General features: G+C 41.1%; 1 protein-coding gene across 1 annotated transcript in view; it reads left to right on the top strand.

The window, feature by feature from the left end:
• Window positions 1–3245: 3245 nt before the first annotated feature.
• Window positions 3246–26107, top strand: part of Rimkla (ribosomal modification protein rimK like family member A) — a 33688-nt gene continuing 10826 nt past the window's right edge. Inside the window, exons 1-4 of the mRNA XM_046468349.2 lie at window positions 3246–3525; window positions 16466–16696; window positions 17845–17931; window positions 24001–24204. Coding sequence (XP_046324305.1) covers window positions 3363–3525; window positions 16466–16696; window positions 17845–17931; window positions 24001–24204 — 685 coding nt within the window. The 5' untranslated portion in view covers window positions 3246–3362. The remainder of the gene's footprint in view (window positions 3526–16465; window positions 16697–17844; window positions 17932–24000; window positions 24205–26107) is intronic.

The raw sequence follows: 26107 nt of genomic DNA, 5'->3' as shown, positions 1-26107 counted from the left end.
CCCAGCGCGCCTTGCAGACTCTAGCCGCGGGGCGATTTGCTGAATAAGCAGTATTACCCTCCGTGCGACAAACCTCTCGCGTTTGAGTCCCCGTAGCCGATCCTCATGCGATGGAAATCCTTCCTCCAGGTTCCGGCGCACCCCACTATTGCTGGAAATTCCTAACAAGATATCCTTTAGCCGTCCTGACTTGTCATACTCCCACACAGTGAAGCAGCACACGGGGGTAATGCACTCCCCTCGCCGCCATCTTCCCTCTCTCGAAATTTATTTATTTATTTATATGTGGTGCTGAGAATTGAACCCAGTGTCTTACACATGCTAGGCAAGTGCTCTCCACTGAGCTACAACTCCAGCCCACTATTTGCTTTTAACCTTTGTGTCTGACCTAAAAATCCCATGACTATTAGGTAAACCTGTAGGAATGTATTGTTAAGATTAGCAAGCCTCTAACCTCCATCAATCTTAAAGCTAAGAATTCTATAACAGCTGAAACCTATACAAAAAGATTTCCCTACTTTTCTGTAGTCCACCTACCTAATACCTCCACCAATGTATTTATTAAATGTATTGTTTTATTACCTTCTTTGTTCTGTAACTATAAAAATTCATGTAACCTATGACAGAACACATCATTCAGGGCACCTTTAAAAATATGGGTCTTCAATAATACTATTGAACTGTTAAATGAACTAACCTTAGAACTGACCTATCCCAAGTTTTCTTCTACTTGAGAGAATATATTTTCCTTATTGCTTAAGACAGTTTAATCTGGAATAAAGGGGAAAATAACAAATTTAACTTTACGGACATTGAGGTGAGACAGAATGCTATTGGTATCCTTTTATTTTGCTGAAGCTCAGCAAAATAAATTTAAATTTGAATTTGAAAGTAATCAATGGAGCAATATTACATAAAATAACATATGTTGGTCTGTTTTGCATTATAATAGCAAAATACCGGAGGCAATCAACTTATAAGGAGAAAAGGTTTGTTTGGGCTCATGATTTTAGAGGTTTCAGTCCCTGGTTGGTAAGTTCATGTTTGGGGGCCTATGGTGATATAGTACATCAGTGTGGAAGCATGAGGCAGAGGAAGCTGCTCAACTCATAGCAACCAGGAAGCAAAGAAAAAGAGGAAATGGCTGGAGTCTCAATAACCCACCTAACTTCCTTCCACGAGGTCTCACCTATTAGAGGTTCCACCATCTCCTGATAGTATGACTGGCCATGACCAAGCCCTTAACACATGGGCTTTTGGGGGACACTTATCCAAACCATAGCATGATCTATCTTAAAAAATAATCCTATGCCTGGAGAAGCTACCTCTGTGCTTGAGGAATTTTGGTGATATAACAAAACATGACACCCATACAAAAATAGTCATTTCCTCACTGGGTATGCTACCAGTCTACATCCTTACATATGACCAGTCCTAGAAAGGGGAATCACAGAGGTGGTAGCAACTGCCTGGTGAGGAACAAAGGTAAGTGAGGTAGTGTTTGCAATACCTTAGATACTGCTCTCCTCTAGCCTGTTTTTTGTGGACCTTGGTAGCTATTGCACATGACTTAAACATTCTTCTCTAGTGTAAATAGATTTGAAAATAGGTAATAAGCAACCCTCCAATTTACTGACTCTTATACATCTTTTAGTAGTAAACTATTGTTCCAGCAAACTATGGTTTTGATCATCAAATAGTCATCACTGTATAAAAGGCGTATAGGAACTCTGAAGAAGACACATCTACAAACTCACTTCAAATACTGTTGTTTGCAGGCAGGAATTGCAACTAGTTAGGACCAGGGTGATGTTTAAAGATGACTCAGTTGAATTGTCTAGAAAAGAGACAGGGAATGAGAGAAGGAATAGAGACAATAGAGATGGAATGTTGAAGGTGAAGAGCCAAAATTATCTTGGGCTATCTTCATCTCTTTTATAGCCATTTTCTTTCAACCTATATATCTGACCTAACATCCTTGTGATTATTAGGATATTCTTGGAATGAATGTATCACTAAGCTTAGCAGACCTCTAGCCTCTAGGAAAGTTATAAGAGAGCATCTGAAACCTATAGAAAAGATTCCCATAGTACCTAGTGCCCCCACCAATGTATTTATTCAAAGTATTATGACTTTCTTTGTTCTGTTACTATGAAAGTTCATTCAACACATCCTCAGTGGAATAGGCCATTCAGGAACTTGAAACCATGTTCTGGGCCATAGCCATTCATATTTAGCTCAAAACAAATAATTATTTCCTTTAGAGCAAAACTGTCATTTTACATCAACAGGTATGATCTAATGCTAGTAGATTGAGTTGGGGAAACTCGGCAAGACCTAGCCATATTCTTCTTGATCCTCTGTGTAGCCTTCCTTCCTTCTGGGTATGTGGTAGGATCCTTTCTGGAATGAGGCTCATATGACCTACTATTAGACAAGGTAGATCAGAAAATTTCTTTATGACCCTTTCCTCCATGGAGGAAGAAGATCAGAATAATATTTCTAGGTTTTATAGCTGGCTTTGGGGAAGGAGAGTTCTAGTTTCTGTGACCCAACTTTGAATTCTGGTTTCTATGGCCTGACTAGGGGGAGAAAGAACAGGAGAAAGGAAGGAAACAGTCTGAAAAAGACTTGCTTCTGAGGGCTGCTTTCCTTCAGTTCAGTACTTAAATGACAAAGCACAATACTTTGGGGTATTATTTTCTGAGGCCCAACAAAATCCTGTGGGTGATCTGTAGAAGTCCTGCAGGAAGCGCACCCGCCCCACCAGGGAATAGGAAATATACACTATGGAACATCAAGCAAGTGGCCAATGCAGACGCCTTTGGGGAGGATCTGCTACCCACTGCGCACCGCAAGCTCATCCTCTCAGACATCCTCTTCGCTTCATTGGGCCGCCGCCCGGGCCCCTCCCGCTCTGTCCGCCCAACCCGTGCCAGCAGCGCCACGCCCACCGGGGGGGGGGTCCCCGCACCGGCCAGGGATGCCCTCCTTCCACCTGGCCGTCCCCGCCGGCGACTCCGGGGCTCACGGCCGCCGCAAGCCCCGCCTGGCTCGGCTTTCCGGGCGCCGCAGGCCCCTGGCCCGCCGCCCCTCCCGGGCGCCGCCCGCCGGGGGAGCCTCTGCAGCTGGCCGCGCGGCCGGCCCGCGCCCACCGCCGCGCGCTGATTGGCTGGCTGGCCGGCGGCGGCGCTGAGTGGCCGGGCAGATTCGCTGGGTCAGGGCTGCAGAGGCGCCTGGCGCACTGGCGGGAGTGGAGCCGCGGTGCGCTGGCCCCGGACGCCCGCCGCCAATCCTGCCAAGAGAGCGGGTCAGGGCGTTAAGGGGTCCGCGCCGCGCCGGGCGCCGCCGCCCTGGCCACCATGTGCTCCCAGCTCTGGTTCCTGACTGACCGGCGCATCCGCGAGGAATACCCGCAGGTGCAGATCCTGCGCGCCCTCCGGCAGCGCTGCTCCGAGCAGGACGTGCGCTTCCGGGCGGTGTTCATGGACCAGATCGCCGTCACCGTCATCGGCGGCCACCTCGGTGAGCGAGGCGGGACCTGGGAGAGCTGGGAGGCGCGCCGGGGTCTCTGAGGGCCGTCCGGGTGGGCGCGCTTTCCTGGGCCTCCCGCAGCCAAGTCTCCTTCCGGCCCTGCAAACCAGCCGCTCTCTCGGGCGAGACCCCTTGTGTTAGAGAAAGCCCCTCACCTTCATAACCTCTTTTAACCACTACCATCTGCCCTGAGGCCAAGATTTGAGAAGGTGATTTAATTTACTTAGGGGACTTTGTTTTGTGAGGAACCCAAATTCACCTGCAGCGACCCTGGTGTCCGAGAAAAATCAAGCTGCAAACCCCAAATTTGCAAATTACTCTTTCATCCATACTCTGTCAGTTTAGACTGAGATTTTAGAAGCTAAACTAAATTTGCAAAATTCCTATTATGATGGATGTTTCGAAACTTTTCCAGCGGTGTGTATACATCATTAATGCCCTACATAGAGAATTATACCCAAACCGGGAACCTACATATGGGGAAAACCCAAGGAAGATTGGAGTCACCTCTGAAGTGTAAAGTGGGAGAGGAGACTTTTGATGCGTTTTTTTTTTTTTTAACTCAACCTCCTCCCTAAAAGTGTTGAATTCTTATTCCAGAAAAGCCGTGATTTCAGGTACACATCATTCAATCACTCCACTGCTGTGTCCCAGAGACTTTTTTGGGGGGTAAGATGTGGTTGTCATCTCTGACCCTGACCTCAAAAGGTTAAGTATGTTTTCGGATATTCTTAATTAACTACAAGGCCTTTCTGCTTTAGGAATTTGTGGCTTAGGAACCTCATACCCACTGACTTGCTGATTGTCTCCTTTGCTCCACCAGAGGTGTCCAGCTATTTAAGAGGGTCCAGGACTCAAAGGGGCTTGATTCTAGTTCAGGGTGCTTCTTGGGATACTGTTCATATTATTCTATGGGGTTAAACAGGCACATAACTTGTTTCTTTTCTTTGGCAAGGAAAGGGATTCCAAATTCTGAACAGGATACTTACAAGTGAGATTTTGAGTATGACCAGTCTCTAAGTGGAATATATCAGTTGTAGGTCTTCATCCATAGTTTACCTAACCCTCCATATGTAATATTAGATTGTATGTCCTGTTGAAGAAATACACTACAAACATTAGGTGCCTTATGTTTAAAGAGATGTCTTTCCAATGTAATGTAAAGGGTTTCCTCTCTCTAGCTTAGATTTGCTAAAACTCACAATTAGTTAATGTAGAAATAAACTCCTGAATAGGGAGTCTGCAGACCTGGATTCTCAATACAGCTCTGTATCTTGTCTTTGTTTTGGGTAAGTCACTTTGTCTTTAAATCTCAAGCTTCTCATTTATGAAACTTAGGGTTGAGGTTTCCACAGCTTGAAAATTCCATGTTTTAATACCATATTTAAATAGGATAATCTGTTGTATTTTGCTGATCTAAGTTAGATAGTGAAAATACACACACACCTAATATTCCCCATGCCCCTGTGAGTTTGCTTCTTGCTTATTTCTTTATTTATTTTATAGTTTATGAAGATGTCTTTTTTGAGCTACAGAAACCAGAATTTCACATCATGTTCATTTTGTAGACCCATCATGAATTCTGTGAACAAGTAGGAAAATGCTCTCTGTATTGAAAAAAACCCATTTTTAAGAATCAGTCCTAACACAAGAGAAAATTAAACGCTCATCCTATAGAAAACATTTACACCCTTTGTCTAGTGTCTTAAAATTTAATGGAATTCATGTGTGGATGCATTCCAGTCAGTTCACAAACCAGGAGTTACTTATTTTTAACTACTAGAAACCCTACATGGCTATTTGCCTGGTGATGGAGAAATTGAAGGTAAGTAATTTTTGATGCAATTTTCATTTCTTGATAATTCAGAAATGGCTACATACAAATCACAGCACATAAAACAAGCCTATTAGATCACCATTTCTGCTGTTCTTAGCTGTCAAAAGATTTATTGGCTGTGGGAATAGGTTAATTCAAGCACAAGAAAGTGAGTTCTATGAGAAGAGCCACCTTGTTTGCTTTGTTCAGGGCTATGATAGTGACTTGAATGATGCTTTGTATGTAGTAGGCACTCAATTTTTGGATGAATAAAGATGTGAGTTCTATTTCCCAGCTTCTTCTATAGTCAAACTGTAGAAAACCCTCAGCAATTTGCTGAGCCAGTTATTCCCCTGAAAAATACTTCAGAATTCACTTACTTGAAATATAAAGATATACAGTTATAATGATAGTGATGCTATTTCCCTTTTGAGAATTATAGAATATGAGAGCTGAGAAGGACTTGAAGATCATCCATTTTAACTCCTTCATTTTACAAAGAACTTAGGGCTCAAATAGATATAGTGACTTCTTCAATACTATCTATCTAGCTAGCACATCCACAGTTAAAACAACTTAATATCTGGGTCTTGGAGTATAGCCCTGGGTTCAATTTCCAACACTGTAAAACAATCTCTGGAATCCCCCCAAAAAACTTGATATCCTAAATCCCAGCCCATTTATACAGATAATTATGCTTTAGATACCCACAACTTATGGTATCTTTCTCAGTAGATGTGGAATTGAGCTGAATTAAATTCAAATTTTTCTCACTAGACACTGACTTTGCAAGCAATTTTGTAATTTAGGAAATTAAGGTACCACCTTTCAAAGTCTTTGTGCCATTACTTCTTCCTTTTCTTCTTTAGATTAGGGTAGGTAGATAATAAAGAAGTTGGTTTGGGGAACATATGGGTGGTCAGTGCCTCAATGAATTGCTTAAATTCATTTGTGAGCTTTCCTCTCTAGAGGCTAATGGGAGACCAAATCCAAGAACTTGAATTTCAGGTTGTATCTGGAAGTAGGATTCAGATAAGAGATTCAAAGTTTTGAATTTAAAGGTTGCAATTATTTTAAATAATATTATACATATAAACAGAAAATGCTATACAAATGCAAGGTTTCATGCTTATTTTTCTTAATGTAGTAATCTACCCTTCCCAAAAAAGATGGTTGGGGAGGTGAATGGGGCACAGGGAATGATCTTTAGGTGACTCAAGCAATCCTATAGAAAACATCCTCCTTTCACTTCTGTTGGGTGTAGCATTATGAAAATCACAACTATCTCCCATTTCTTTTTTAGAAGCCACAGTTCTTCATTTATTCATTCACCAAATATTTATTAATTATTCTCAACCCTAAGCATAAGGTGATGAACGTGACAAAGTGCACATCATATTATTATTATTACTATTATTAATAGCCATGGCTATCTATCTATTTATAGTGCTTTGTGTAAGGCATAGGTCTAGGTTTTTTTAATTTACATATTAATTCTTATAGATGCCAATGTGGGTCACTGACACATAATAGTGGCTGGGAATTAGAACCAATACTTAGTAATTCTAGTCTAAACATTGTGTGTGTGTCATCCCTTCTGCTCTACATGGGCTTACAGTGACTTCAACATATCACTCTGTGATTCCTGGCCTTACACTAAAAATCCTCTGAGTTGTTCATCTTGCCCCCCCCACATGATGAATTATTATTCATCCCTTAAATCTGGCACAAGTCACTCATCTCTGTATACAAGTCTTTCTTGAACTCCCTACCATGTCTGCAAGTAGTCACTCTCTTCCATGTGCTGCCAAATAACATTTCCATACCTTTAAAAGTTACACTCACCTTTTCAATGTAATGCTTCTATTTACAAGGTTTCTATCCCTTCTCCCCCTGAATAACTGGGATTTCCTCAACTGTATACTCTCTAACTGGTACATAGTAGGCCTGCTGTTCCTGCTTGTAGGATGACTGAGTAAAGTGCCTTAAAGGCTAATTTGAAGTACATGAGACTTTTGTTATAATTAGCTTCTGTGTTTGGGAGATCATGATTGAATGTGTAAATGTTTCTGTGATGAGCCATCATAAAGGACAGATTCACTAGTGACGTTAAGTTTTTTTGACCATCTACCCATTTGAATCATTAACTGGCTCAAGAAACTAGCCACTAACTCAGGGACAGAAACCAAAACACATAAAATCAATCCGACCTGGGAAATGAGGTTGTGTTACAGTTTGTCTCTTAGCAGAATGATTCAGCATTCCTTCTGTTACTTTCAGAGCTAAAACCTTGGTGGCCACATCCCTTTTGGGGGGTATGTGGGGGATTCTGACCTGGGGCTTTTCATACATTAGGATAGTGCTCCACCATTGAGCTATATTTCCAACCCCATATGATAATTTATAAATCAGGTTCCTTAAATTAAGGTGTTCTTGAATCCTTATAGTAATCAGCTAACATTTAAAAGAGTTGAGGGAGGGGAATATTAAGTAAATTTGAAAGAGGCAGTGGTGTACCCCAGCCTGCCAAAGGACAACCAAAGTCCCCACAGAAAGCATGGATCCCCATCACCCCATCACGGTGCAAAAAGACACTAGCAGGAAAGGGCGCTAAGCTGACTTTTGTGCAGAGAGCTTGATCTTCTGCTAAAGGCCTTCTGCTAAAGGCCTGTGACTGATACCTTGTAATCTCAGGGACACACTGTGCAGCACTAATGGAAAGAAAAGTCAAAGAATGGGTAGAAGCATTTATTGTATAATGCTTCCAAATTGATGTGTCACATGGATATGCTTTGCCCCATGGGTCCTCATATCTGTAGGCTGACCCCAAGGACTAAGAATGAGTGGAATGTTGAGTTTATGTTTTTAACAGTCATTTTTAGAGCCACCTCATGAACTGTTGGGAAAAGTTCTAGAACTAGTGAATTGGGATCCTTCATAGATACCAAAGCCTTACTCATAAATTTCCCAACCATCTGTTGCTGCTACCATAACACTTTGACCAAATTTGTTAGGTTTGCCTGGTGGAGGGAGTCCAGCTGTCACTGAGAGATGTCTGAGTCATCCTCAACCATCCACAGTTCCTCTCACTCCCCTTACTTGCAGGGAGTCCAAGGACACATAGTGCTAGCCCCTCTTACTCCAGCCACTTCCCTGGTCACCTTGCCCATTGCCTGAGAGAATGCACCTTACTAGGGGTTTCTGTTGTTTTAATATAAACCTACAACATGATCTGAAATTCTTGGTCTATTTCTGTTTGATCTTCCACTATTAAAAAGTTACTCAAGTCGGGCTGGGGCTGTACCTCAGTGGCAAAGCACTTGCCTAGCATGCGTGAGGCACTGGGTTCAATCCTCAGCACCACATACAAATTGACATAAAATAAAGGCATTCTGTCCATCTATAACTACAAAAAATTAAAAAATAAAAAAGTTTCTAAGCAGCTGGAGAAAAGTGCTGTCACATTAAAAAAAAGTTACTCAAACTATGAAAAAGTGATAAATTTAAAATACTTTGTGTTAAGGAACAAACAAGCATAATGGTTCTTTACGCCTGTAACTCCATTATTATGTTAACATATGTCTTAATCTTCACAACAGTCCTATTCATTCATTCCATTCAACAATGTTTATTGAGCATCCATTCTGCCAGGTACTGAGGTAGCAGAGAGTAAAAATAGATATGGTCTTCACCTTCACTGTTATGATTTCATTCATTTGTTAGTTTATTCTGTCAACAAATATCTGTTGAATGCCCACCATTCTAAGTACCAGAGTAAAACAGCCAGAGCCTCTGCCTCTCAAGGAGATTACATTCTAGATGGGTAAGATAGAATATAAATAAGGTAGGTAAAATAACTAGTATATTGGTTGAAAAAGCAAGAAGGAGGACAGAATGTTTCTGGAGGTGAAGGAGGGTTTGCCATCCCAGGGTGGCTAGAGCTGTCCTCATCCATAGAGGATATCCCTGTAAAGATCTGAAGGAGGCGAGGAAGCAGGCCATTTAGATATGTGACAGCAGAGGAGGCCAGACAAGCGGGATAGCAAGGAGGCCAGTGTGGCAGAGCAGGGTGAGCATGGGGGCGAATGTGAGGAGGTTGTCAGAGGCAGGTGGGAGACAAGCAGGGAAGGCTTTGTGGGGACTGAAGGCATTCTGTGTGGATGAGCCTGGGATCCAGTGACTTAGGCTCACAGGGTTATTCTGGAAACAGTTGAGAATAGACTGGTGGGAGCAAAGACAGGAGCAAGGTGATCCCTTAGGAGGTTATTGCTACAATTCAGGAGAGAGATGGTGGTTGGACTAGGGTGATTTCAGGGGAGGTGGTGAAAAGTGACTGGGTCTGGGGCATATTTGAAAGACAAAGTGGTCAGGATTTGCCGGTTGGATCAGATTTGGGTGTCCAGGAGGGACCAGTCAAGGAGGACTCCAAAGTTTTTTGGAACTGATTAGGTAAAAGAATAAAATTTGCTATTTACTCATATGGGAACGGAGAGAGAGGTAGTTTTGGGCGATGATATGTGTCAGAACCTAGTCTGAGATGCCCATTAAACCTCCCGGTAGAAATGCCAAGTAGGCAGTTGATGGTAGATATTGGGATCCAGGGAAAGGCTGGGCTTGGAGATAGGAAAGGAGGTGCATCTTTAAAAGGTGTGCACATAGATGGAGAAGAGAGGGGTCCAAGGTAGGGCTCTGGAGCATTCCTGTCTTGTCAGGGGGAGGAGGCTGAATAAAAGGAGTAAAGAAACCCAGGAGTCTAGGGTGTCCTGGAAGCCAAGTAGAGAAAGTAGCTCCAGAAGGAAGATAATGCTCAGATGGTGTCAAGTGTTGCTGTCAGGTCAAGTAAAATGAGGAATGAGAATTGATTTTACAATGTTATTTTAGCAGCTCTAATAAGGGCAGTTTTAGTGAAGTAATGGAAATGACATGCTTTGAAGACTGGCATCTTGGGTGGTTGATGTGAACAGGAATGAAGAACTTGAGGAGACTTGCCTTTGTGATTGCAAAAAAGAATATGTCAGTGAGGTGGTGGTGGTGGTGGTGGCGGTGGTAGTGGTGGTAGGGGTAGCTGCAGCAGTAGGAGAAGGGAGGCAAGAGGGTTTACAAAGCTCTGGGACCCTTCTATTCACAAAAATAAAACCAAGACCCAGAGAGACTTTTGAGTTTTGTCAAGCTACATGCCTGCACAGTATGGAATCAGAGCTCTGATGTGAACGCCAGGACTCTATTCATTTGCCATAATAGCCTTTCATCTCATGTCACCTTGACTTCTTGGAATGCCTGTCCAAGTCTATCTCCTTTCTGAAACTTTCCTTGAATGTTTCCCTCAGGCAGAGATAATCACCCTGAGTGTTTCCCTCTCCTTTGCTGAGATATAAGAATCTATAGGCCCATTAGAGAACTTAGCATATTGACTCTTTTTTTTTTTTTTTTTCTTTTTTTGGTACTAGGGATTGGACCCAGGGATGCTGCTTTACCACTGAGCTATGTCCCAAGCCCCTTTTTATTTTTTATTTTGGGACAGGATCTTGCTAAGTTGCTGAACCTCTTCCTAAATTGCTGAGGCTGACCTCAAATTGTGATCCTCCTACTTCAGCCTCCTGAATTGCTGGGATTACAGTCATGCACCACCATACGTGGCCTGACAACTCTATACCTATGTGCTCTGTCCAGGGCATTAAAGGCATTAATAACAGTTGTGTGTTGTCTTTCTTCTTGAATTCCAGGGATATGGTTTCCCTCACACCCCTTTTTCCCCCATGTCCTTTAGATGGTACCTATTCCTTAGCTATCAGTTGCCTGCCCGTTCCTTTTGGCCCTTACCATTGACTGTACTGGGCCCCCACTTTCAGCCACTGACTTCTGCACCTCTCTCTGATGGCTACTGTGGGTCACAGGAGCCCACTCTGCCCACATATGCATGGCAAGCCCAAGGGTCGGGGAATTAAAGCCATGCTCTCAGACAGGTTTCAACCAAAGGGCGAGTTGGTGTCCAAAGTTCTAAATCATTTGCTCCCTGGCTCCCCAGGTGGAATAACTGAGATGTGTGTACCAATCCTCAGCAGGCTTCAGCTCCAGTAGGTGGTAACTCAAAATACAATAACCTTAGTTTGCCACATTCTCTCCCCCACCAGTGTTTCTTCAAATTCTCACTCAAATAGGCTACTTGCACTTAAATCATGGTCTCGGGATGTGCTTCTGGGAAAACCCAAACTAGCTGTGGGATTGGCCCAAAGTAGGCACTCAATAAATATTTGCTGAATGAATTCATAAAACAATAAACTTGTTGAATGAGTGAATGAATGACAAAGTCATGTCTCTATCTTTCTCCATAAAGAGACTAAGCTCCTGGTTGGCAGAGACCACCTGGTTCATCTTTGTATTCCTGCTTAATAGTGTGTCTGACTCACACCAACAGTTCCATAAAGGGTGAGTTGAATTAAATGACCTCAAAATAGCCCTTGGTGGAAAGTGAAAGTGGCCACATAACAAACTGTGGGTTTTAGCGAGGTGGAGGTAAAATTTCTTTGGGCATCTGCACCAAGAACTTTTTAAAAGCAAAGGAGCGGTGGTGACAGCATGTACTCGGGAATTAAAAATAACTTTCTTATGAGAAATGCTTTGGATGGAACAGGAAAAAATAAGGGGAAAGCTGGAGAATGACAGGAGCCAGGTCATGTTTGGATGATACAGCTTCCTCAGGACAAGCAAGAAAATCCAAGGTGCTACATGGGTTAGCCTCCGTAGTGGTGTTGTTGATTTCTGACACATTTCAGAGCTGCCAACCACTGATTCACAGTCCTGCTAAAATAGAAGGTCCTAAGAGGTACCGTGAGTGAGGGCCTTTGCTCTGGTGCTGCAGGGTCCCACTGCTTCCCTATTTCTGCTGTTTGCTTTATACATGAAGTTCTTTTGGGGGGAGACTGGGACTGAGCTCAGGGGGGCACTCAACCACTGAGCCACATCCCCAGCCTTATTTTGTATTTTATTTAGAGACAAGGTCTCACTGAGTTGCTGAGTGCCTTGCCATTGCTGAGGCTGGCTTTGAACTCTTGATCCTCCTGCCTCAGCCTCCTGGGATTATAGGTGTGCACCACTGCACCCAGCTGTACATGAAGATTTTTTTGTAGCATGTTAGAAACCAGTTTAGTGTTGAAGCTTTCTTTTGTGCTGCCAAGGATGTTGTGTGTGTGCACACACAAGTGATGCATGTGCACAGGGTGGGAGGGTGGTGACCCGTTATGTATCAGTTCTGTGTAAAGGCCAAGATATTTATAGTCAAATCTGTTCCAATGATCAGTGTTATAAGATGCCTTTCCTTAAATGATATGATATATGTTAAAGTTCTTGGCAAAGCACCTTCAACACAACAGATGCTCAATAAAAATGCTAGGTGAATTCGGATCTGAATTATAGCACCTTTTATTACCCATGCTTCTACTCCCTCTATGGGTATGAATGATTGAGAATAGCTTTTAAATTTTAGGGCACTACTTTCGAAAAATGATTTGCTTATTTCACAGTAATACTATTTCTCTTCGTTATGAAGTGCTTTTTTTATTTTGGCTATTACACATACAAATGCATAAGTCTAGTTTTGTAGAATTTAATTTATCTCAATATATAGGTTACAAAAAACAGATTCAGTTCTTTGGGAGGGTTACCCTAGTTTTCTATCTTGTTTTTAATATATTAAAATATTTCCAAATGAAAGGAGAGTTTAAAAAGAAATCAGGACCCAATCACGCACGAAAGTAGATTATTCTTTTTAGAAGTAAGCTGGAGAAAACGTTGTTTTGGTTTCAAAAGGTTGACTTAGACTAGGTTGACTTTTGGTCACTGTACTAACTAGTTTGGGGTCTGATTTATTTTTTAAATTTAACATCATCATCATCATCATTATTATTGTTCACTACTTTTTTTTTTTTTAACCTGTTTAGGACTGAGTGGTCATTTCAGTTTAGTCTTTGTTTTGTTTTGTTTTAAGTAATGTGAGATTAAGCGTAGTAAGTCACAAACCCAGTCTGGAAATCTAGGGGACCTCACGTATCCCAGAAGCAGTGCATCTCCTTTTCTACCTCCCTAAGTTAAAGTGATGCCCAATCATGGAAAATCCCTTGTTTGAGGACAAGAACTGCTCTTTGTTCAGGGCTTTCCTTCCATTCACTGCAGCTAAACAGAGCCCTGTCCTCCTCATGTCCTGCATCAGCTTCTCATTTCTTTGTCTTGAAGCCTGTAGATTGCTGTGGGAATGTTAAAGATTCTGGGAAAGGTGACAGGTTAAGTAAGCTTTATTCTGCATTAAGCTTATCAGGTCCTTTCCTGAATAGGAGATGTTAATGAGACAGAGCAGAGATTACTTACATGGTTAAAGGTCTCAGAATTCAGACACATTTACTAAGGGGCCAGCTTTAAATCCAGATTGTTCTTGGCCATGGTGTTGAAGCTGCTTCTCCCACTGAAGCCATTATGAGGGGCAGCCTTTTGTCTGCCAGAAGTCACACTCTAGAAATGAGATGGAGAAGGCAAGGGGAATGATGAGGGGTCAAGCAATGTTGCCCAGAGCGAGAATGTCAGAACCGTGCCAGTGGATTAAGATAGAGTCATCACTTAGTATCAATAGGGGATTGTCCCAGGACTCCCCCCACCCCACACCAATATCTGAGGATGTTCAAGTCCTTTATATAAAATAATATAGTATTTACATATAACCTACACACAGACTTCTGTATACATGAAATCATCTCCAGATTACTTATGGTACCCAATACAATGTAAATGCTGTATAAACAGTTGTGGTTCCCCCCCCCACCCCCTGCCCTGTCATGCTGCAGTCGATCCCAGGGCCTTGCCCATGCTTGGCAAGTGCTCCACCATTGAGCTCCTCACCAGCCCTATTACTAGTTGTTATACTGTATTGTTTAGGAAATAATGACAAGATATACATTTGTGCATGTTCAGTAGAGGTGCATATTAATTTTTTTTTGAGTACTTTCTATCCACAGTTGGTTGGATCCGCACATGTGGAACCATGGATATGGAGGGCCGGCGTGATTAGTTTTGCAGACGCACCCTAAAGCCCTCTGCACAGGGCTGGACAGCAGCACAGAGTCAGACACCAGACCTGTCTAACTGCTTGGTGGAGCCTTTTCGGCTCCACTTTAACCCATTCCATTCTTCATTTATTAAAGGCTTCAGTTGGAATGAGCCAGGCCCAAAGATATACCTTTGGAGAAGAGAGATGAAGTCCTGGTAAGACTTCCTAGGTATATGTGAATCTGCTTGTTGAGGCTGAGCTGTCTCTGTGCACTTGTGGTTGGTACTTCCAGAAATGGATTAAATTATTTTCTTCCCACTTAGAAGTTTGTTTGTCTGTGGCTTCACGTTGGGATTTGAAAGCCAGATGTTTTTTGTTGCTTCCCGCTTTTATAGGTCACTTTTCTGTTGCAAAGCCATTTTTCTCATTAGGTGGTAAAAAATCTCCATAAATTGTCCTACCTTGCTGAGTGGAGTGCCTTGCACATGTATAGCATTTTATGGTTTTCAAAGCACTTTTGCCTATACGATCTCACTGTGTAATGCTGTACTGGGTGTTCTGTATATACTCGCCATTTCCATCAACTCAGATGCTTCTCTTTCTTCTACCATTTTTGAGGATAACACACAGGGTCATTCCCTCCTTCCTTTCATATTATTTTTCCCCAGGGCTATAAGTGGCAAAGGAATATTTCAAAGTACAATAAAAGCATCCCATATGAGTGATACTGCTTTTTGATGGCAAAGTGAAGATAACCTGGAGGCTTTTTATCCCTGTGAATTATGTTCTACTTTCTTAGGTTCATACTATCAGCAGGAATACTGAAAACAATTTAGCTTAGTAATTGCACCTGTGCACCCTGCCTTTTTAAATTGGTGAAACATCTCCTACAAGTGTGGTAGATCCACCTAGTATTCTGTGGGTTTATTTTTTTGTTTTTGTTTTTGTGCTTAGTGCTCCCCCGCCCCCTTCTTTCTCAACTTAGAGCTTTGGTATTGTTAGTATTCATCCCTGATGGAGAAATTGTGTCTACCATGTACTAAGCATGGTTCTAGAGGCTGGATTCAGCAAAGAATACCCAGACAAAATACTGCTTTTATGGCTAGCTCTATGTCTTGGAGTCTTTGAAGATAAGCCATAAATTTTTTTGCATAGAACTCCTTCAATAACTTGAAGACTGCTCAGTTTCTTCTGAGTCTTCACGTCAAGCCAATGCTCCCAATTAACCCAGTGTAATACAGCTTCAGGTCTTTTCACTGTATGTATTGTCATATATTTCAATTAATATTATTTAATACTGAATATTGAGTTTGATATCTGTTAAATACTGAATTAAATTGATTTTTAGTACACTGATTTTTTTAAAATTCTTTTTGTTATAAAGGTAATATGCACTTGGAGAATTCTGGAAAATACAAATAAATATAAAACATAAAAAAGAAGTTATCTGTAGTTCCATTATCCACTGTTAAAATGTTGGTATATTTCCTCCTAGCCTTTTTCAATTTGTATCTGTTTATATAGTTGAGATTGGAATGCAATATTTATAATTTTGTATCCTGTTTTCCACTAAACATTGATACTTACACATTTGACAAATAACAGTATATTCATAAAAATCATTTAAATAGTTGCAGAATGTTCCAGCCAGATAGACTTATTAAGATGAAGTCATAAAGGAGTATGTGGATTCCTGAATGGGGCTGCACTTTTTGCCTTTTCATCAAGTCCTCAGCCTCCTAAACCACTGTGCTTTAAGTACTTACTACTAGTCCTGTATGGAAGGAAAATGCTGGAATACATATCTCCTGCTAATTCCTCTAATTTGGTTTTATTACTGATATGCTGCTCTTTTCCCTTTCTGTTCATCGCTTGGTGTTTTCTCATTATCATTTGCTGCCCATCCTTTTGGAGAATAGAGTTACCTATAGATCTTCTTGTAACACACACCAGAATATCCCAGTGGCTATTTTTGAGGCTCTGTTCCCACCAGGTTCAATCTTGAGGAGTCTGTTGGAAGCAGTTCTTTGGGTGAATTGAATCATGGCAGCACAGGGCTCACTCTGGTCCTTGGATTGCAGGCCTCCAGCTGAACCAGAAGGCCCTTACCACCTTTCCAGATGTGGTGGTTGTCCGGGTGTCCACACCCTCTGTGCAGTCAGACAGCGACATCACTGTCCTGCGGCACCTGGAGAAGCTGGGCTGCCGCTTGGTCAACCGCCCACAGAGCATCTTAAACTGCATCAACAAATTCTGGACGTTCCAAGAGCTGGCTGGACATGGGGTCCCCATGCCAGACACTTTCTCCTACGGTGAGTCTTCTTAAAATACAGTAGGAACTTATCTTTCCAAACCTTCTGCCTCTCTGTGTTTTCTCTCATCAGAAACCTTCCAGTATGACTTGCTTTTCAATGTGAGTCTGTTCATTTTAGGTGATTCAATATCTTGAGTCTTTATCCTGGCCATTCCCTCTGTCTGAAATGTCTTTGCTTTTTTCTGTCTGTAAGTCAGTCGCCAAATATGTGTCTGTTGGCACTGCATGCCAGCCACAGTACCAGGCACAGGGCCATAGCAGTGAGAGTCCTTCCTGAGGTATTCCCAGTCCATCAGAGGCAGAAGACAACAGGTAAATGGGCAAGTTCAGTCCAGACCATTCAGTGTCTTGGTGAGACTTAGTGATCCCGGGTAATCCCAATGCAGTTTAGAAGACTTTAGAGAATGCTTCCTAAAGGAGATAACATCCATCTAAGTTGAAGTTGTCCTGCTAAAAGAAGGGGTATGGGAGGGGGGTGTAATCTAAGCAGAGAGAACATCAGAAGACCTGGTGGTAAGAGAAAACCTGACCTATTGGTGGTATTGAGAATAGTGTGTAGAATGTAAAGAGAGACAAAATTGAACTCTAGGATTGGAAAGATCAAACGGTGCCATAATAGCACATAAATGAGATGATAGGGTTAATCCAAGACTAACAGGAAGTTATCAGAGGACTTTCATCAGGGAGGTGGCCTGGTCAGAGTGACAGGGCAGAAGATCATTTTGGCTACTCTGTGGAGAAAGAATTGGATGGGGCCAAGTAGAGATAGATAAGAAGTTAATCACAGGAATAGTATCCCATCATATTTACTGGTCCCCGCCATGTTCAAGAGGGAATTCTACAAGGAGTGTTCACTGGGGATGGGAAACTTGAGGGCCATCCTAGAATTCTGCCCCCCATAGCCAGGATTACATGAACTGGAGCTACGGGCACCCACCACCACCACACGGGTGCTTGGTAAATCTTGATTTCCATACCTCTCTGCTCCCACCGTTTACATTACAGGCACATAATGTATGTCTGTTGGGTCCAATGGGTTTGAATTGTCTTAATCAGGGAGATATGCAGCCTCCTGCAGAAGGGGCTGGGCTGACCACTCCCTGACAATCAGTTTTATCTTTGCTGACTCTCACCCTTTCTTGGCAGGTGGACATGAAGACTTTTCAAAAATGATCGATGAAGCTGAGCCCCTGGGCTACCCAGTCGTGGTGAAGAGCACGCGAGGCCACCAGGGTCAGTGCTTCCCTTCCTGGGCTTCCTGGGTGATCAGTCTGCAAGGGCAGCAGTTCCACCTGCATAAGTGGAAGCGCTGCTTGAGGAGCTTGCAGGGTGATTCTCCTGGTCCCCTCCACTTGGTCCTCTCTGTCCTTGCTTTTGTCAGACCTTTATCCTCTTTTCTTGGGCTATTGCAATAGACATCTGTCTTTATTGATGGGTTTCTGAGCTCCTCTGCTAGTGCAACCTCTGTTCATCTTATTTTATTCATTTATTTTTTGGGGGGAGGAGTGATTTCTCTGAAACAGATGTATTCTTGTCACTCTTTTGCTGAACAGCCCCCACTGCAGCCCCTGTGTTGCTGTTAGACTAAGTCCATATTCCTTATCATGGCACTAGGGCCCCGGGCAGACAGCTTCAACCTTCCTTTGCAGTCTTCTCTGGTCATGTGGATCCCCCATAGTCCACTCCCCACTGCCTCTCATTCACCAGCTAGACCATGCTTTTTCCTCTCCATAATCCTTTGCCCTCTTCACTTTTCTGGGAGCACCATCTTCCTCTGCCCACCTGGTCAACTTTGGCTCATCCTATAAGGCCAGCTCCTAATACCATTTCTTTTCTATCCTCATCCCTGGTCTTCCTTACTGTCTTCCAGACAAAATTAATTGCTCTAGCCTTTTTGTTTCCATATCACTTTGTACATGTTTCTGTCATAGTGCTACTCCTGGTGACCGCTTTAGGTGTAAGTGCCTGTTTCCTTCATTAGACTGTAAGCAGCTCAAGGGTAGGGACTAGATTCTGAACCTGTCTCTGTGAGGCCCAATACAGGGCTCGGTGCATACCAAGGACTCAGCAGAAGAGAGCGTACTCCTGTAGTATGTGAGCAGGTAACTCTCCATGAGGCCCGGATGGCATAGCATGCTTAGGCTCAGGGCATCTGGAGAAGGGGAAATAGCCCCAAACAGGTATGTGATGACACTGTCTGTGAAGTAGGATCTGTGACATAGAAATGAACCAGACATAATCACTGCTCTCAAGGAGCCCCAGTGAGTAGACCAGAGAGGGGTTCCATTGCAGGGTAATGACCACTCTAGCAGACAGGCCTGAAGGAGGGAGGAATTCACTCTGCTACGAAAGGAGATTTAAGTTACCATGTAGAATTTGAACTGGAAGAGATGAGTGAACACACAGAAGCAAGTGTGAACGAAACCGCTAGTGGGAGAAGAAAAGACTATTGAGCAAGAGAAGTTAGCAAAGGGGAGCTTTGATACTATTCACATAAGCTGCTGTGCTAAAATCTAACCAATCTCATCACTATTTTTAAAAATTGTAAAATGTACATAAAATGCAACTAATATTTATCAAGTGCCTATAGAATGCCATGTACTATTCTAGATTCTAAGGATATAGATAAGAACAACACATGGGCTTGGGATATAGCTCAGTTGGTTGAGTGCTTGCACAAGGCCCTGGGTTCAATCCCCAGCACCACACATACACACACACACACACAAAAAAAAAAAAAAAAAACCACAAAAATTCTTGTCCTCAAGAAGCTTACATTATAGAAAAGTGTGATAGACAATAAACAGAAATTAAACATAACATGTTATATTTTTTAAAGTTTTAAAAATTGAGATATAATCTATAAGTATTCCTAAATACTTACTACTGTTAAGTTATAAAATTCAGTGGATTTTAGTATATTCACTATGTCTTATGATAATAACCACTGTCTAATTTCAGAACATTTCTATCTCCCCACCACCAAAGAAACCTTGTACCTATTATATCAAAATGGACTCTACTGTCATGTATAACTAAAAAGAACCAATAAAAATAAAAATTAAAAAAAAAGAAGTTAGTCCTAATTGCCCTTTCCCTAGTCCCTGGAAACCACTATTCTATTTTCTGTCTCCATGGATTTGCCTGTTTTGGATATTTTTAAATAAATGGATTCATATAATAGATGGACTTTGGTGTCTGGCTTCTTAGCATGTTTTCAGAGTTTATCCATGTTGTAGCATGTAACACTGCTCTACCCCTTTTGAGGAGTCAGTGATACTCCATTGTATAGATATACCACATTTTGTTTACCTGTTTCATTGGTTGGTGGACATTTGGGTTGTTTATTACCACTTTGTGACTATTAAGAATAATGCTGCCATATGAACATTTGTGTACAGGTTTTCATGTGACCAGACATTTTCATTTCTCTTGAGTATCTGGAAATGGAATTGCCAAGTGCTGTGGTAATTCTCTGCTTCACTTTTAGAAGACTGCCGAGTTGCTTTCTACAGTGCTTATGCCATTTTACATTCCCACCAGCAACATCATATGAGAGTTTCCTTTGCACATGTCCTTGCCAATGCTTGTTATTTTCTATGTATGCATGTATGCATGTTTATTAGAACCATCCTAGTGGGCATGCAGTGGTTATTTCCGTATGGTTTTGATTTGTATTTCCCTAATGACTGATTATGTCAAGCATCTTTTCATGTGCTTAGGGGCCATATTTAAATTTTCTTTGGAGGAAAATTTACTCAAATCCTCTGCCCATTTTTAAACTAGTTCCTTTATTTTTGAGTTTTATAGGTTCTTTAATGTGGATACTTGGCTCTTCTTAAATATATAATTTGAACTTTTTGTTTTTAACCATTTTGTATGTTGCCTTTTCATTTCTTTCTTTCTTTTTTTTTTTTTTAGGTACTGGGGATTGAACCCAGGGGTGCTTAACCACTGAGCAACATTCCCAGCCCTTTTTTTTTTTTTCATATTTTATTAAAGACAGGGTCTTGCTGAGTTGCTAAGTGCCTCACTAATTTGCTGAGATGGGCTTTGAACTTGTGATCTTCCTGCTTCAGTTTCCAGAGCCACTGGGATTATGGGCATGTTCTTGGTAGTGTCTTTGGTGCACAAAAGGTTTTTTATTTTGATAAAGCTAATTTTATTCTTTCTTCGGGTTCTGTGTGCTTTTGATATTATTTTTGTGCTTGCCTAATCCAAGGTCACATTGATTTACGTAAGCTTCCTTCTGAGAGTTTTATAGTTTTATATCTGAGTCTTTGATCCATTCTGAGTTCATTTTTGTATATGGCATGAGGTCAGGGTCCAGCTTGATTCTTTTACAGGTGAATATTCAGTTTCCCCGGTACCATTTGTTGAAGAGACTGTTTGTTCCCCATTGATTGCTCTGGGAATCCTTATCAAAAATTTGACCAGGCTGCAGATATAGCTCTTTGGTAGAGTGCTTGCCTATGTGTGAGGCCCTGGGTTCAATCCCTAGCACTGAACAACAACAATGAAAAACTCAGTTGACCATATATGTGAAGGTTTATTTCTGAGCTCTCAAACTTTCTTTTTTTTAAATCTGTATCTCAATTTCATATCATTGACATATATGTCTGTCTTTATGCCAGGCCACATTGTCTTAATTACTATGTCTTCGTAGTAAGTTTAAAATTGGGAAGTGTGAATCTTCCAATTTTGTCTTTCTTCTTCAAAATTATTTTGACTTTTTGGAATCCTTTGCAATACCATATGAATTTTAGGATTAGCTTGTTGATTTCTTCCAAAAAGGAAGTTGGAATTTTGATAGGGAATGATAGCTGAAATTGAGAAGTATTACCATCTTAACAATTCTTGTCTTCCCATTTATTTAGATCCTTAATTTATCTCAACAGCATTTTACCATTTCAGTGTGTAAATCTTGTACGTCATTGTTTAAATTATTTCCTAAATACTTTAATCCTTTTGATGCTATTGTAAATTGAATTGTGTTCTTAATTTTATTTTCAGGTGATTTGTTACTAATGCAACGTACAGTCTAGTAGAAGGGAAAATGGATAGGGAATAAACAGAGTTTCAGTACTTTTAAGTTAGACTATAGTATCAATGTCCTTTGGCATACACAGAGGATTGGTTCTAGGATCCCTCAGGGATACTAAAGTCTGTAGATGCATAAGTCCCTTATATAAAATGGTATAGCATTTGCAAATAATTTACACATATCCTCTTGTATACTTTCAGTCATCTCTAGGTTACTTACAAAATGTAATACAAGGCAAATGTTATATAAATAATTGTTTTGTGTTGTTTAGGGAATCATGACAAGGAAAAATGTCTGTACATGTTCAGTATGGATGCTGTGTTTTTTAAATAATTTTTTAATCTGTGGTTGATGAATCTTCAGATGGAGAATCCTCACATACAACTGTATATGGAAATAAATCCAAGGAGAGAGTGAAAGCACAGGCTGTGCCCATGAGAAAGTTACTAAGCTTATGGACCTTTTATTTCCTTATTCATAAAACAGAAATAACCATCCTTACTCCATGGCTTCATAGGACTAGTGTGAAGTATAAATGAAATAATAAGAGAAAAAGTGCTTGGCACTTGGTAGATGATTAATCTTTGTGCCTTTCTTTTTTTTTTTTTCTCCTCCTTGCCTTAAAACTGCTATTCCTTTGTTCATTGCAGACTAAAACCCCATTTTAGGATCTCTGAACCAATCCCTAGCCACCAATCTCTACTGAAAATCCCACCAAATGTCCAGAGAACTCCAGTGCTTCTAACTAAACCCCAGCCATCTGTTGCCAGATGCCTGATCTCCTGATGCCAAGTGTCTAACTGCTTATACTTCTGCTCATTAATTGAGACTTGGAACAAGTCAGATGCTGTTTTGTGTCTACTCACTGTTCTGTGTCACTCCTGTTTCTTCCTGTGCCCTCTTGCAGGACCCTCTCCAAATGACACTGACTGCCCACTTAACTGCACACCCTCCTACCACCTGTCACTTGGACATCTTCAGATCATTTGCTTACACTCCTCCAGTTCTGTTGAATATCTTGGGTTCATTCAGGAATGAATTACTGGTTATGTCATGTTTTTGAAGTTACTTTTCAGTCTTATATGCTACTAGGAACTGATTGATGCCCATCAGTGTTTTTATTGAAACTTTGGAGGGCCAGGTGTGGTAGCACATGCCTGTAATCCTAGTAAGTTGGGAAGCTGAGGAGGAGGATCAGCCTCAGCAACTTAGAACCCATCACAAAATAAAAAATCAAATTGTCTGGAAATGTTGCTCAATGGTAGACTGTCCCCGGATTCAATCCCCAGTACTATTACAAAAAACAAAAAACAACAACAACAACAACAAAAACTTCAGAGAAGTTTCACTTCTTTTGTGAAGTGAAGTGACATGAAATTGGGAAAACCATTTCTTTGTTCCATCTTTGCCAGTTCAGACTGGCATACTTATGACAGATCTGCACAGCAAACCTTTTAGGAACTCCTGCTCAGATCTGTTGACTAATATGCAAATGGAAGCAGATGCTGAATAATTATAAAAGCATAGGTGATTCAAGCAGGAAATAAAAAATTTAGAATCAAGAAGGAATGCTTTCCCAAAAAGAAATAGAAATATGGACCCTTCCCCTTCAAAATTAAATAAATAAATAATGAATAGGACTTCTGTCAGGGTCTCCCTCCTTTGAGCTCCCATAGATTTTGCATAGACCTCTTTTGATGCAAATCATGCTGTACTATGGTTGCCTGTTTTGAATTTCTTTCCATACCCACTTCGGATTCCTCTAAAAATGTTCAATTAATTGTGCTCTGTAAACACTGATGGACATCTGCTTTGTATACCAAGCCCAGTGTGAGATTTGGGGGATACAAAAAAAAAATGTGTTGGCCATGGACCCTGCCTAATTATCATCCTCAGGTGATAGGAAATGCTAATTAACTCTTTCTGGAATGGATTTGATTAGATCCTTAGGATTTTATTTTAGCCCCTTCTCTGTATTTCTGGAATGCATTACTATTTCATTTTGAGAAGAGTGGTGGTTTTCTCACGGGGAGAGACTCAACAGTATTTTAAGACCTGAGGAAAATCAAGAGAAAATAAGGTTCAATGGCCATTTGATAAGAAGCAGGAATCTCATCAGAGAAATAGAAAGGGCCAAAATGAGGTAAGTTCAGAGAGAATTGATACTCATTTGGGACAGGGAGGCATAATGGCAAGGATAGGGGCCTGAGGCTTTCCTAACTCACTGTTTCTCTTGCTCTTCATCTTTCTTCCTAAAGGAAAAGCTGTTTTTTTGGCAAGAGACAAACATCACCTTTCAGACATCTGCCATCTAGTCCGCCATGATGTGCCCTACCTGTTCCAGAAGTATGTGAAGGAGTCCCACGGAAAAGATATCCGGGTGGTTGTGGTAGGGGGCCAGGTGATAGGCTCCATGCTTCGCTGCTCTACAGATGGACGGATGCAGAGCAACTGCTCCCTTGGTAAGATATAAAGGCTCAGATTGGGTCTATGGGTCATGGAAGGCCACCTGGATATTTCATTAGGCCGTTTGGACCTGCTTAGTAAGTGTATATCAATTCCTACTGTCTTGTCAGTCCTCCGTTAGGCACCAGGGTCTCACAGAGAAGAATGAGAAATGAGCCCTTTCCTATGGCAGCAAGCAGTCCAGGAGGGGGACATGTGAGTGTCAGTGCTGTGACAGAGGTCAGGGCAGGGATATCAAAGACACTGAGTTTGAATCCTATCCTGTTGGTAGTAGGACTTAGCAGTCTGAGTTAAACAAGGGATTGTTTGAGAAAATCTCCCATTGGGGTAAAGGATGGATTAGAGTTGTAAGACAAGAGGCAGGGAGATGAGTTTGGAATCTCTTGCAGTGTCTCAGGCCAGGAACACCAAGGGTCTATATGAAGGTACCAACCAGAGAAAAACTATGTTTTGATTTCACATGTTAATTGAAATTTTTATTTTCCTCTCACATATGATACTATTAGAAAGCTGCAGTTTATATTTTGGTTGAATGCATAACCCCATCCTTTTAACTTATTGATAAAGCTTGTTTTTTGTCATGGCTGAATGGAGGAGATATTCCAGGAGGGATGTAAATTCTTCTCTCCATCACAGAAAGCTGTTGTCAACCTCATTGAATGACTTTTTTATGTTGGTAATTAAAAAAACAAAAAAAACCCTGTAGTTCCTATTTCCCAACTCACCAGATGAGTATGCCAATTCCAGCAAATAATCAAGAGGCTTAGACACTGGTTTAGTCCTTTTACTAGCATTCCTTGAGCACTCCACAGCAGCTTTGCCGAAGATGTTGAGAGAATAGAGATTATAAGGCAGTCCTTGCCCTGGGCCAGCATGTGGTCCCATAAAGAGGACAAGCAAGCAGATAATTGTAAGATACTGTGGCGAAGTTGCGTGACAGGCAAGTGTGAGATTTAGTTTGACACAGTACTACGTAACTTAGAGTTGTTTCATTTTCATGATAATCATGTAATGCTGCAGTATTGAACTTCGTGGTTGATTATTTTGTCTTTTTTGATTACGTCACTAAAGAACCATAACAGTTTTATAATATCCACACTACATTTTCCTGGTAAGCTATTTTAAAACTGTTTTTAGCCTTTTCTTTACAAAATCATGTCCCAGGTGGGGAAAGGACAATGTAAAGGTAAAGAAATTAGTTATTGGGCCTGAAAATACAATTTTAAGTCTTTCTAGGGAGACAATGAAGTCTGAGGTCCTAGCTTTTTAATAAGTAAGGGCAATCAAACGGCTCCTGTCCTTGATATAGGATTTTATCTCACAATCCTCTCCATCTTTATCTTCTTAAAAATTAACATTTTTCTCTAATCATAAAAGGAATACATTTTCAATATAAAAAATTTAGAAAGTACAGCAAAGTCAAATGAAAAAGAAAAAAAACTTATCATATCCCCACCATTTAGAGACAACTATTAATAACAGTTGGTATCATTCTTCTCAATTGTTTTTTCTCGTAGATATTTTTTGCAAGTTATCACCATAAAATACTATACGATACCATCTTTAATTCTTCTGAGTCACTTCCTGAGGGCTTACAAACTCTATGAGCATTATCATTAATGGTTATAAAATGTGCTATTTTCTTCTGTTGTGAGATGTTTAGATTATAATTTTTATGTCTAGATTCAACAAATATTTATTGAATGCCCTCTGCGTACCAGGAACTAGGATTTTTCAGTGTTTTAAATAATACTGCCATCAGCATCTTGGTGTGTAATAATTTTTTCCATATACAAAATCATTTCATTAGTGATGAGATAGCTGGGTAAGAAGTTCTCAGCTTTTTTAAGATTCTAGATAAGAAATATCCGTATTTTTTTTCCCCAAAGGGTGTCCTGA

The sequence above is a fragment of the Marmota monax genome, unplaced genomic scaffold, assembly GCF_021218885.2.
Source record: "Marmota monax isolate L192 unplaced genomic scaffold, Marmota_monax_Labrador192_F-V1.1 WCK01_AAM20220418_F8-fsc00008, whole genome shotgun sequence".
Lineage (NCBI taxonomy): Eukaryota > Metazoa > Chordata > Mammalia > Rodentia > Sciuridae > Marmota > Marmota monax.
Note: the sequence above shows the minus strand (reverse complement) of the source record. Positions and strands in the feature narration are given on the sequence as shown.